Raw genomic sequence first — 12,686 nt, 5'->3', positions numbered from 1 at the left:
AACCAGCTTTCGCTATTTTCAAGCCAACACCTAACTTAATCTTACTAAATTAAACTACTCCTGGCTAATGTCAAAGAATGTAATCCTAATTAAATGAAGCCATCTTAATTACTGCTTATAAAAAACTCCTAATTAAGTAGTTTGCACGTTGTTTATGTTTGTGAAGTTGAATTTTGTGCGTTAGGATTCCTAAAATTTTTTTAAACGTAAAATGTGAGCCGACTTCTCACTGCGGTACGTTGAGAAAGCTAACTGTAACAGATATAATCGATGATTGTTATACGAGACCGTAAGAAACGCACCGCGGCTAGGAAAACAACAGTAAATCAAGAACCGTATAGAAGGCAATTTAGGAGGAAATAGAGTCATAATTACCCGTGTGGTAAAAGTACTGAAATGTGACAGGATGTCCGAATTCTTAATTCACCCAAAAAGAATTAATAAATAAATCGTGGTTTTTATAACGTTCAAACAGAAAAAAGGAGTAAAAGGTTATCTCTTCAAATTCACTTTACGAAGAATTCTCTTCACTTAGATAAGATAGAGGCAAAGAAGAAGTTTTCAATAGAAACTCTTTATATTGCCACTTAAAGGCGGAGAATCGTTTTATTATTATAAATGTGGAATTCTAGTTTAAGTTGCTAAATACCTAAATACCGCAATGCAGCCGACACGATTTGTTTTCAATGCATATAATTGGATCTACCATGGTACGAGAGCTGCTCGCCCGAGGCAACTCATCGAGTATCTCTCTTCTTTCCTTTACACTTCTTAGGACGACGATAGTGTTATTGCCTCGCATTGTCGAACGACCCACTTACTCCTTGGGAACGCCTCAGAATGGCCTCGAATCAACAATTTCCTATGTCGCGATTGTCACGAAATAACCTTACATTATAAAAAATTTAATTTAACTTGAATTAATGATTAACACGGTATAAATTTCAAATAATTTATTTTAAATTCAGCTTATAAAAAAAAATAAGTTAATTCAAGCTTTAATATTATTATAATACTGATCTAGCAAAGCTGCAGAATGCTTTTTATTAAAAAAATATTTCCCATTCTCCTCGTATTCTTCCCTCGTAACGCATAAATCTTTAAACGTAGACATTGAAGCCAAAATAGACCCGCCAATCCACGCCGAATACAACCTTTCTTTCGGTGAATTTATTTTAATTTGAACATCTTGCGGGCATAAATTTTTCATTTCAATAAACAAACGTTTTCCGAACCCTTTAAACAAAGTTGATCCTCCGGAAATAACGATATTTTGAGTTAAAATCCTTCGCAAATCCAAATCACAATTTTGAATACTTTCATTCAACATTTCGTGGATTCCTGAATACTCAACGCCAATTAAAGAAGGTGTAAATAAAGTTTCAGGAGCTCGAATTCTTGATGTTCCAACGGATATATTTTTCCCGTCGGGTAATTTGTAAATCACACGGTCTAATTTAATGACTTCTTCTTCGTTTATCGGATTCTCGGAAATATAACAAATTGTTTCTTTTATGTTTTTAATTATTTCTAATTCACTTGAAGTCGTGAAATTAACCCCTTCTTTTTTTAATAATAATTTGAGGTATTTTGTGATGTCTCTTCCACCAATGTCCATGCGTTTTACACCAAATGGCATTGCAAAACCTTTACAAATTGGTAAAACATGACTAACAGTGTCTCCGACATCCAAAACAATTCCGGTTGTACGCCCGGTGGAATATCTTTATATATGGAAAGGAATTTCGGTCGTTACAATATAGGAAATGGAGATATTCTTGGAAAGCGACCCTTTGTGCAAGGGAATTAAAATATAAGTTGTAATTGTTCTTTTAACCAAGCAAGAACAAAATTTATTCCTTCTTCAGGGTAAAACTATTCAATCAATACAAACAAAGCCAAGACTTATAATTTAAATAAAAAAACACAACAATGCTTACAAATGGAAGCATAAAAAGCACACTTTTAACACTTCAATTACTTAAAAAATTTTCTACTAAACAAGTACAGTGTTCCTGTAAGTCGTGGCATAATTTTAATCACAAATACTAGATTTCATGTAAAAACTTTTAAATAAATGGCCAAGATATGGGCTCTCTTACCTAAGAGTTTTTAAACATTTTCTTAAATATTCAATATGGTTTGTCTAAGAAAGATAAAATTTGGTAAACTTACTTCTTTCTCTTGTAACTTCTATGCTAAAGTATTTACAGAAAATTTAATGATGATTTTGAATTTGTTGAAGTATTTTTCACAAAAAGATACTCTTTGATAATAGTTCTAATAGCAATCGTTCTTGAGATATCAAAGATTTTCTGCAGAGATTTGACTCATTACCATGTAACTTCTGTACTAGTGTACTTATTCGAAATTTAATGATACTTCTAAGTTCCTTCAAGCTTTCTTTGCGAAAACGTACTTTTTGATATAAATTATAAAATGAACCGTTCGGGACATAAGGAACATTTTCTGCTACAAAAACGAAAAAATCGTAAAAATGGCGTTAACTTAGTTCTTTATCTTGTAACTTCTATGCTAACGTATTTACAGAAAATTGCTCGGCGAAAGGTCATTCAGATTCCTTGAGAAGATAAACTGCGACCCAAAAATCGAGAATCTGATACGGTTAACGGCAGGGCAGTGGCATAAAACATGTCTCTGCTTCCTCCGCACATAGTCGGCATTCAACATCGTCGGCTAAACCCAACAAGTTGAGGTGTACTTTTAATCGGCAGTGCCCAGTAAAAACACCCATTAGAACTTTTATGCTTCTACGGGCAAGTCCTAAAATATTCCCGGGTTTGACAGTGGCGATGTTAATAAACACCTTAGCATGTCTCATTCCAGGAGAACTGGTCCACAGTAGGCGAAGTCTCTCTTCAGCCCACAATCCAATCCTATATTTGGCCATCGCAAATGATACACCAACTGCTGGTTTCGGCCCCACAAACGCTTCAGCGCTGCCATCTCGTGCTAGCTTATCTGCCGCTTCATTGCCAGCAACCCCAGAGTGACCCGGGACCCAGATCAGAGAGACTCTGTTATCACAACTCAGTGTGTTTAATGTTCTCTTACAATCATTAACCAGAGCCGACACCGTTTTCATGGCTTGTCTGAGAAAATTCGTACTGGCATGTTCTTCACCCCTCCTTCAAGACGGATTTTAGCACGCATGTCAATAGCAAATACTTCCGCCTGGAATACAGTACAGTACATACCCAGGCTGTAAGCTTGCTTAATTCGAGGTGTCTGGAAGTATACTCCTGCTCCGACCCCTTCCGGCGTTTTTGATCCATCTGTGTACAAGCAAATGTCTGCCTGAACCAGAGAATTTTCATTTTCGATCCAGGACTGCCGCTCAGCCAGTACAATCTGGTATCGAGCATTAATCACTGATAGTGATACCTCCAAATCTGACGGCATTGATAGCACAGTATCAGTGCTTATAATGTCTTCCGCAGCCCATTGGTAGGACATGTCGGAACAGTTTTGAGCATATTGCTTAAATCTGTAAATGGTTGTTCTAGCCACTTTCTCTATATGCAAATGCAGAGGAGATAGGCCAAGCAGAACCTCCATTGCTAGAGTTGGCGTTGTGCCTATCGCACCAGAGATTGCTAATCCAGCTACTCGTTGAATTCGTGAAAGTTTACTGATAACTGAAGCTCCGTATGTGATCATAGGTCTAACCACAGTCACATAGAGCCAGTACAGTCTTTCAGGGGTAAGACCCTAATTTTTTCCACAAAGACTACGACAAGTCCACAAGGATAGTCTAGCTTTGTGCAAAACTCCCTGCAAATGTCCATTCCATGACAGGGTTTTGTCTAGGATTACTCCTAGATATTTGACTTCCTTTGAGAAAGGAATTTCTTCACCTTGGATAGTTGGGCGGATTAGTCCATCCAACTTTCGCTTCCTGGTGAAGGGCACAACAATTGTCTTTTGCGGGTTTATTGAGAGGTTCTCTCCCTTACACCAAGCGCAAATGGTATCTAGGGTCACCTGGAGGACTTTAGATATCCTCGGCAAACAGGTTCCTTTGACCATAACGACAATGTCATCAGCATAAGCTTGTATTTCCACACCAACGGCTTCGACTATCGCAATCAGATTGTCAACTAGGAGGGAACTTCTATGCTAACGTATTTACAGAAAATTTAATGGTGATTTTGAATTTGTTGAAGTATTTTTCACAAAAAGATACCCTTTGATAATAGTTCTTGAAATATCAAATCCTTTCCTCTGCGCAAGGTGGCCATTCGTGGATCCACTGCTTCTGCGGGATGGATTACCACAGGTATTCGTATATCATGCAAAAACAAAAGATCTCTACTGCATCGTGTACAGCGAGGTGGCGATGTTGGCTTTCACCAGTTCGTAAGGGAGTATTGTAAAATTCTGAGAAGAGTTATTTTATTGGCTAAGCGTCTGCACCGCATTCGGATCATTGATTCCTCTGAAAATAAAATTAAGGCAACTTGGGATATCATTAATGACTCATTGTATAGCACAAAAAATCAAATAACTTGTCAATTAAATTGAATGAGGTCGTTGTTGATGATCCGACTGTGGTGTCACAGTAGTATTACACGTAATTTAGTGAGTCACACACCAGCATTGACTTATCTGAGGAATAAAGACTGAGGTTCATTTTCTTTTGCTCCGGTGCACAGTGTTAGCAAGTTTGAAATTACCGGCCATAACATGATGTTACTAATTTTCTTTTTTAATATGTTGGCAAATGGGGATCGCTAGGTTATATCCTCGCTACTCCGCAATAACTACTTTTTATTAACTTCAAATGTGGATAAAAATGACATATAAAGTTAAGACTTATTTTGCATATCAATTTTCAAAAACATTTGATTAATATTGAGAAACTATTGTAAACATATTAAAAGTTGTACCCTTATGAAATTTCACTATAATTTTATACTAACATAAACACTGTAATAGCTTCTTGAATGCTGGATTTATTTATCTTTTTCTCAACACTGTTCATAAACTGATTATATTTGCAATGTTAAACTTTAATTTAAGCTACAAAAAAAGTCCCAGAAGATCCCAGGTTGAAATTTGTTTTTTTATGTAGTTTAAAGCCTTTACTTTCTGTTCCCAAAAAAATAAATTGCGCATATTAGCACATTTTCAATAAAATGGCTCAATATATTACGGATATTCGACAGTGAATACTGAAAGTTAGTTTTGAAACTATCAATCGTTTACAATTTTTCAGAATAACTATTTTTTATGAATTAATATTAATACTAACTCTATTAATAGATCTAGAATTAGAAGATTTCGGGCTTAACCGTGCGTCTTTAAAAACGAGTCACAATTCAGATATCATATTGTAACCTTCTTCCCAAAGAAGTCCGAAGTATTTTTTTAGTTAAAAAATACCTATCCAACACACAGTAATAAAAAAGAAATTCAATGACGTGTTAAAATGCCAAACCAGATGCCTATTTCACAAAAATTATTATCAAGAAATGAACAATTCTATTATACAATCAATTATATAATTTGTATTATATATAATAATAATAATAATAATAATGTTTATTAACCCATAGCACCATTATAAACCCCAATAACAAAATACTTAAAAACTAAAATAAAACCAAAATGAAATGCCATGAGTTAAAAAGGACCACGTCAGCATTCCCAGTGGGTCAGCTGTTTTTCATTGGTCCTTTTTCTACATTTTGTATAAATAAACTTAAACTTCATGACGGCAAACGGAAATAGAAAGACTAGTTGTTACCAAAAACTTAAAATTAATACCAATTATACATAATAGTAAGACTAGCTTTCTAGTAAATAAGAAGAGCTAAGACAAGGAAAGGAGAAGAAACACGAAAAAACAATAAAAGAAAGAAAAAAGAGAAAAAAACAACAAAAAAAAAGAAAGAACGAAATGAAAAAGATATAGAAAGAGAACGAAAGAAAAAAAAAAAACGAAAGAGAAAATTGGTTCATATGTCATCACAATTCTGCTCATTCAATAACTCAGACCTATATATCACCCTGAAAACCCGCTCAGTTTCCTGCAAGACCGAAAGTGGACAGTTATTCAACAAATTAGGCACACAATACGTGAAAGATCTTTTAAAAATTTCCAGTCGATGCTGGGGTATTGTTAACGTATGTCTGTGCCTAATATTAATATTATGAACGTCTGTTCGAAATTGAATTTTGTTGTATAAATATGGTGGACATTTGGTAGTCAAAACCTTATGGTAGAGGCAAGCAGAGTGAAGGGCCCTACGACGTGACATATTCAACCAGCCCACCCATTTTAAGGTGTATGAGATACTCGCACATTTCCTAATGCCATAAATAAAACGTAAGCACGCATTCTGAACTCTTTGAATTCTTACCTTGTGAATATTATCAATACAAGGGCCATATAATACATCACCGTAATTAAAGATCGAGAGAACCAGGGCGTCACACAAGCGTATCCGCAGTTGCTGTTCCAATAAATGCCTACTATTATAGAGCAATTTTAACGCTGCATATGCACGACGCAGTAGACTACCAATGTACGAGTCAAATCTAAGTTTACTGTCAATAATGATACCCAAATTCCTTGCACTTTCAGCAACCTGCAAAACATCAGAGTCAATTTTCAAGCTCAACCCATCCCTGACTTCGTCCAAAACACCCCGGCTCCCAAAGACCATCACCGATGACTTAGATGGATTTATCCTTAAGCTGTGCTCATTAGCAGTATTGACCAAGGCCTTCAAGTCAACATTAATATTACTTTCAGCCACAGCTAGATTTGATGTTGAAAAAGTGTAGTATAATTGAATATCATCAGCATACATGTGCGCAGTACAGTGCTTTACAGCCAAACACAGTTGGGAAGTATAAATTGAAAACAGAATTGGGCCAAGAATAGAACCCTGCGGTACACCCGACACGACCTCAACTTGTGCAGATAACTCACCATTACAAGCTACTCGCTGTGAACGGTAACAAAGATAATTCTGAATAAGATTGAGAGCAGACCCCGACAGTCCAATATACCCAAGCACTTCAACCAGCAGCGAATGATGCAAAGTATCAAAAGCTTTGGAAAAGTCAAGCAAGACCAGAGCCGTGGCCAACCCGTCATCGATACCACGTAGAACATCATCCGTGATATCCAAAAGAGTCGTAGTGCAGCTATACCCAGAACGGAAACCCGACTGCAAGCTAGGTAGTATACAATGCGCATTTAAATGTGACCACAACCTAGTGGACAATAATCTTTCAAATACTTTAGAGAAGACCGGCAAAATACTTATAGGCCTAAGATCCTGCAAACAAGCAACCGTTTCAGTTTTAGGTACAGGTTTAACAAGAGCACCCCTCCACTGCCTCGGATAGACCAACCCCTCGATGCAAAAGTTGATAATGTGGCACATGTACGGCAGTGTCACCGGAGAACTTAATAAAAGCATCTGCTTCGTAACTCCATCACTACCAACAGCATTTGTTTTAATTCGATTAAGCGCTTCCAAAACCTCTTCCTCAGAAACTAAAGAAAAGGAAAATTCTGTAGAAACAGAAGATAATCTATTAGTATTGTAGAAGTGCAATAAGTTGGGATCACAATCATGTTGATTTTGAGAGGAAAGAAAAAATTTATTAATATCATCAGCATTTCCCACAGAAGACGGAATTGACTTCGTTTTAGCACCACATACTCCAAACGACTTGAGATTGTTCCAGAGTTTACGAGAATTATTGTTATGAAATATTAAAGAAAGATAAGCCTTTTTTTCCCGACGGATTGCTGAGTTAGTATAGTTTCTCAAGTCTTTGTACGACTTAAAATGAGAGGGATCCCTGGTAGACCTGTATCTCGAATAGGCATTATTTCGTAAATTAATGAGAATTTTAATAGTATCAGTTATCCACGGGCGATAATTCTTTCGCAGTGTAACTGTTCGGAGTGGTGCATGAACTCTAAATAAAGATAATAAGGAATTATTAAAAAAATCAACCTTATCATCAATGGAATCAGAAATAAGAAAGTTGTGCCAGTTTAGATAGTTTAGGTCATCCAACAAGCATTGGTGGTTAAAATGCCTGAAGTCCATAAAAGTTAATGTCTGTGGAACTCCCCGAGGAATATCATTACCTAAGGTAACATAAACCATGCTGTGGTCAGCAACGTTATGAACAGGAATGACACCATGATCCTCAATAAGGGCATCATCATCTATAAGAATAAAGTCAATTAATGTTGCCGAAAAGGAGGTTACACGGGTAGGTGACGTAATTATTTGCTTTAGACTAAACTGTTCAATTAGAGGAAGAAATTTGTTCCCATAAATACCACTAAAATCGAATCCATTAATGTTGAAATCACCAAGGCACAAAAATCTGTCAGATGTTGGGATCAGAGTGGAAAGTAGGTCTTCCAAGTTCGTAAGAAACTGCAAAATAGAAACATTGGGTCGGTACAATACTCCCACCACTGTCGGAGAAACGCCACTGGTTAACTCGACCCATAGGCATTCAATATACTGAGAAACCGTTTCTAATCGAGTAACGTAAGTCAAATTATGTCTAATAAAGAACCCAACTCCACCGCCTCCACCAAGATTTCCACAGGGCGTCACTCTAGAACGTCCAACAAAACAACTGTGATAACCCACTATAGAATAAGGAGTGATATCAGTATCCGGATATATCCAAGACTCTGATATTGCAAAAACATCAAAATCACCCTGAAGAATCAGGTCTCTTACAGCAGGAAAATGAGCAGGAAGTGACCTAACATTCAAATGACCAAACTTCATCAACTGCTTACCACTTGTAAAAAGAAGAAAGAAAGGAGAAAAAAAAAAAAGTTAATAGAAGAGAAAAGGAAAAAGATGAGACAACAATATACCTGTGGCAGTGCATAAAATTCTTGTGCATGGCCACTTAATAATAAAATCATTAAGTATCCAGGTGCCTGCTTTCAGAAGATGCGCAAGAAACTCGGAATAAAGACCTTAGAAGGTATAGAGAGAACTTTTGGAGAAAAATGTCAAAAATACACAATAAGAGAGACATTTTAATCAGACTATTAATATCTTCAGACCCAATTATAACATCATTTCATAGCAAGAAATCAAGGAATAATACAGATTTTTCTGAAGAACTTATAAGCCTTCTCTGTTTTGAAAATAATGATGAAAGAAATAATTTTTTATCGTCAATTGTAACTAATATTGAAATTGTAAAACACAGTAAGGACGAAGAAAAATAAAAAGATGTAAAAAAAATATTTTAAAATACTAAATTTACTTATATTGGTTCAAACATAATTTATAGTTATCATTGCATTATTAAACATTTGTCACAAATTAACACAGAAACAGAGAATATCGTAGTTTACTCTATTATTGCAAATAAAATAGTAACAGTATTTTTTAACTGCTATTTTTTCAAAGACAGCTATATAAAAAGTACTCAGAAGTTACGTAGAATCCATAAATGCAACAAAAAAATGGGGGTTCCTATTTTAAAATGTCAACATATGGTATCTCAATTTTGGGACACCTGTACATTTCATAATACTAAATACTTAATAATATATATTTTGGGACAAAATAAAAAGTTTTAAGGATATAACCTTTGTGAATCACTTTTCAAAAGTGATCTTAAACGATTTTTCATGGTAAAATTGGACTGTTTACCAAATTTTATCTTTCTAAGACAAATCATATTGAATATTTAAGAAAATGTTTAAAATTTCTTAAGTTTGAAAGCCCACATCTTAGCTATTTATTTAAAAAAATTTACACTTAAAATTATACCATGACTTACAGGAACACTGTACTTGTTTAGTAGAAAATTTGTTTAAGTAATTAAAGTGTTAAAAGTGTGCTTTTTATGCTTCCATTTGTAAGTACCTATAGTTGATATTTTTATTTAAATTGTAAGTCTTGGCCTTGTTTGTTTTGATTGAATAGTTTTACCCTAAAGAAGGAATAAAGTTTATTCTAAAAGCTTGGTTAAAAGCACAGCTCAATTCCCAAGAATATCCACATTTCCTATCTTTATATGATTTTGTATAATCCAAAAAATACCATTTTTTAAATTTAAATTGAATCAATGATAAATTATAGTATTAATCAATAAAAATAGTACTTACAAGCTTAAAATACCTTGTAAAGAAATAGTTAAAGCAGGCACTTTATATTTTTCATAAAAAATCTCCAAGATTTTGTCACGATTACTTCTTGGATTAAAAGCAGTCTCAGTTAATAAAAGAGCATGTTCTTCCGGGAACGCAGAAAGTTGGTTTTTATCATAGATATAGTTCCAAACTTTTTCCATATCATCCCAATTTTCAATCACCCCATGCCCCATGGGATAAGTTATGGATAATTTATTTAACTCATTATTAGGTCCAATTACTATATCTTTCTTAGGGTCACCAATTTTTAGTCGACCAACACTATAAAATAATTCTCAAAATCCATTTATTTTAAACTTTATAGTTTTACCTGTTTAGTATAACAGTTTTGGGAGATGAATCAGAAGCAAAACCAGCTTTAATGATTCCTGATCCCTACAGATATTAAATTAATAAGCCTTATAAACACAATTTACGTTATAATCTTACGTTATCTATTACTACAGGTTTATGTCCTTCCATTTTTTTAATAATAATTGGATATCTTTAGAATTTTCCTCTTATTTGGCAGATTAAACTAAAAACTCTAACCTAAAATTAATATTTGACGTGTAACCTTCGTCTTATAATTATTAAAAAATTAATTTAATTTACATATTACGTAAGTGAAATTGAAAAGAAAACTTAAAATTATTATTAAAATAAATTTATTGATAAAAACAGTCATAAAAGGCTTAAAATTAATCTCATTTAGTAAATATAAACATAACCTCCAAATAATTATTGACATATACGTCAATAAACTTCAAAAGACATAACCTCATAAAACACGTGAAATGTCTGAAAAAATTCATATTCGTTTAGCTACTGAAAGAGTGAATTTTACGGTTGTTCCAGGTGGAAGAACTCCAAAAATATTTACTCCCGGTCAAATAATAACTCAACAAAACGAATTTATGCGGTACAAAATTCTAACCTCAAAAATATTTTCTTTATTATTTTAATTATTTTTTTTAGAGGACATGGTACATATGAAGATGATGGTTATTTAAAAGCGTCTGTAGCTGGGGTAAAAGAAGAAGTAAATAAATTAATTTCAATCCGCCCCTTACAAAGTCGTTATAACGGTGTGATTGGAGATGTTGTTGTTGGGAGAATAACAGAGGTTCAACAAAAACGTTGGAAAGTTGATACAAACTCCAGATTAGATTCTATGTTACTTTTATCGTCAGTTAACCTCCCCGGTGGTGAATTAAGACGAAGATCTGCTGAAGATGAACACATGATGCGGAAATACCTTCAAGAAGGTGATTTAATTAGTGCAGAAGTACAAAATGTTTTTTCTGATGGAAGTTTATCTTTACACACAAGAAGTTTGAAGTATGGAAAATTATCTCAAGGTATTTTAGTGAAAGTTTCTCCAACATTAATTAAAAGAAGTAAAACAAGATTTCATAACCTCCCGATTGGGGCTAGTATTATTTTTGGGAATAATGGATTTGTTTGGATTAGTCCTATTGTAAATACAGAAGAGGCAGGTGTGGGGGGATTCACTCAAAATTTGGAGGAGGTTGTTTCGAGAACTGAAAGGGAGACAATTGCTAGGATAAGAAATTGTATTTTAGCTTTGGCTCAATGTAAAATGATGCTTTATGATACAAGCGTTTTGTATGCTTATGAAGAATCGTTAAAGTATAATGTCGTTGATTTATTGGTACCGGAAGCAATCATCGATGTGGGTATTTTAACACGTCAACGAATAAGTATGGTTGCAGAAAGTTAATAAATGAATTTTATTTTTAATGGTTTATTTATTTAATATTATTGATAACAAAAAGACGTGAATCTTTAAATAAAATGTATTATTTTGAAGGTATTGATGAGGTAATAATTTCGACATTTAATGATAGATGTCGCTGATGATTTATCGAATTTCTTTTTAGAAATTAATGCAAAAATTATTCTAAAAAAAGTCTAAAAATCTTATTGATTAGTAACGTAATAAAATTATAATATTATTTTAAAGAAAAAAACTAAATAATAATTATTTAGTGTAGTTATAAACCATTTCTAAAGAAAACTCCCAACTAAAAGTGACGTTTATGTCAAAAAAGTTAATCTCTAATTCAAATACATATATTATGTATGCTTTAAATTATATAAGTCTACAAGAAATGAAGTTTTAGAGTATAATTGATATTCAGCTTACTGTGTATTATAAGGTCATTCAAAAGATCAATAAGTATCAACTTATAAGAACTAACACTAGTATTAGAACTAACATTAGAATCGGGTTTAGAAAAGAGTAAGAGTCGAAAGCTCTTCTTACTGCTATTTTTGCAACAAGACGGCATTATTACACGTGACTTTTTGTAAATAAGTGGTGACATGCACTGACAAGCTGTCAAACCGCCATTATGGCTCAAATACATAACAGCACTGTTGTTAAATACTAGACGTCATTGGAAGAACTGACATTTCTATGTTTTTATTTATACGGGTATTTCATTTAAGAAGCAATATACAAAAATGTAAAAATAAAATAAAATTAAAA

At 33.8% G+C, this 12,686-nt stretch overlaps 2 protein-coding genes across 3 annotated transcripts; one reads left to right on the top strand and one right to left on the bottom strand.

Annotated features, from left to right (window-relative positions):
- Positions 1-938: 938 nt before the first annotated feature.
- On the bottom strand, positions 939-10,740 carry LOC111417119 (alpha-centractin-like). The gene is made up of 4 exons (XM_023049312.2): positions 10,622-10,740; positions 10,503-10,567; positions 10,148-10,453; positions 939-1,724 (listed from the first exon to the last, which is right to left on the bottom strand). The coding sequence occupies exons 1-4, from the start codon at positions 10,652-10,654 to the stop codon at positions 992-994; spliced, it is 1,137 nt and encodes a 378-aa protein (XP_022905080.1). The 5' UTR covers positions 10,655-10,740; the 3' UTR covers positions 939-991.
- Positions 10,703-11,935, top strand: LOC111417118 (exosome complex component Rrp4). 2 transcript variants are annotated; one of them, XM_071194863.1, is made up of 3 exons: positions 10,703-10,793; positions 11,030-11,093; positions 11,150-11,935. In XM_071194863.1, the coding sequence occupies exons 2-3, from the start codon at positions 11,089-11,091 to the stop codon at positions 11,913-11,915; spliced, it is 771 nt and encodes a 256-aa protein (XP_071050964.1). In that variant the 5' UTR covers positions 10,703-10,793; positions 11,030-11,088; the 3' UTR covers positions 11,916-11,935. The 2 variants fall into 2 exon arrangements, with proteins under 2 accessions (XP_071050964.1, XP_022905078.1); XM_023049310.2 differs by lacking the exon at positions 10,703-10,793 and having other exon boundaries at positions 10,907-11,093.
- Positions 11,936-12,686: the final 751 nt, after the last annotated feature.

This window comes from Onthophagus taurus, chromosome 3 (genome assembly GCF_036711975.1).
Source record: "Onthophagus taurus isolate NC chromosome 3, IU_Otau_3.0, whole genome shotgun sequence".
Lineage (NCBI taxonomy): Eukaryota > Metazoa > Arthropoda > Insecta > Coleoptera > Scarabaeidae > Onthophagus > Onthophagus taurus.
This window is presented reverse-complemented; position numbering and strand designations above follow the sequence as displayed.

Excerpts from the sequence above, each read along its gene's own strand:
- LOC111417119 (XM_023049312.2), bottom strand. The coding sequence starts at position 10,654 with ATGGAAGGACATAAACCTGTAGTAATAGATAAC. Across the intron at positions 10,568-10,621 it reads AACCTGTAGTAATAGATAAC|GGATCAGGAATCATTAAAGC; the intron begins GTAAGATTATAA and ends TAATATCTGTAG. Across the intron at positions 10,454-10,502 it reads AAAACTGTTATACTAAACAG|TGTTGGTCGACTAAAAATTG; the intron begins GTAAAACTATAA and ends ATTATTTTATAG.
- LOC111417118 (XM_023049310.2), top strand. The coding sequence starts at position 10,969 with ATGTCTGAAAAAATTCATATTCGTTTAGCTACTGAAAGAGTGAATTTT. Across the intron at positions 11,094-11,149 it reads CAACAAAACGAATTTATGCG|AGGACATGGTACATATGAAG; the intron begins GTACAAAATTCT and ends TATTTTTTTTAG.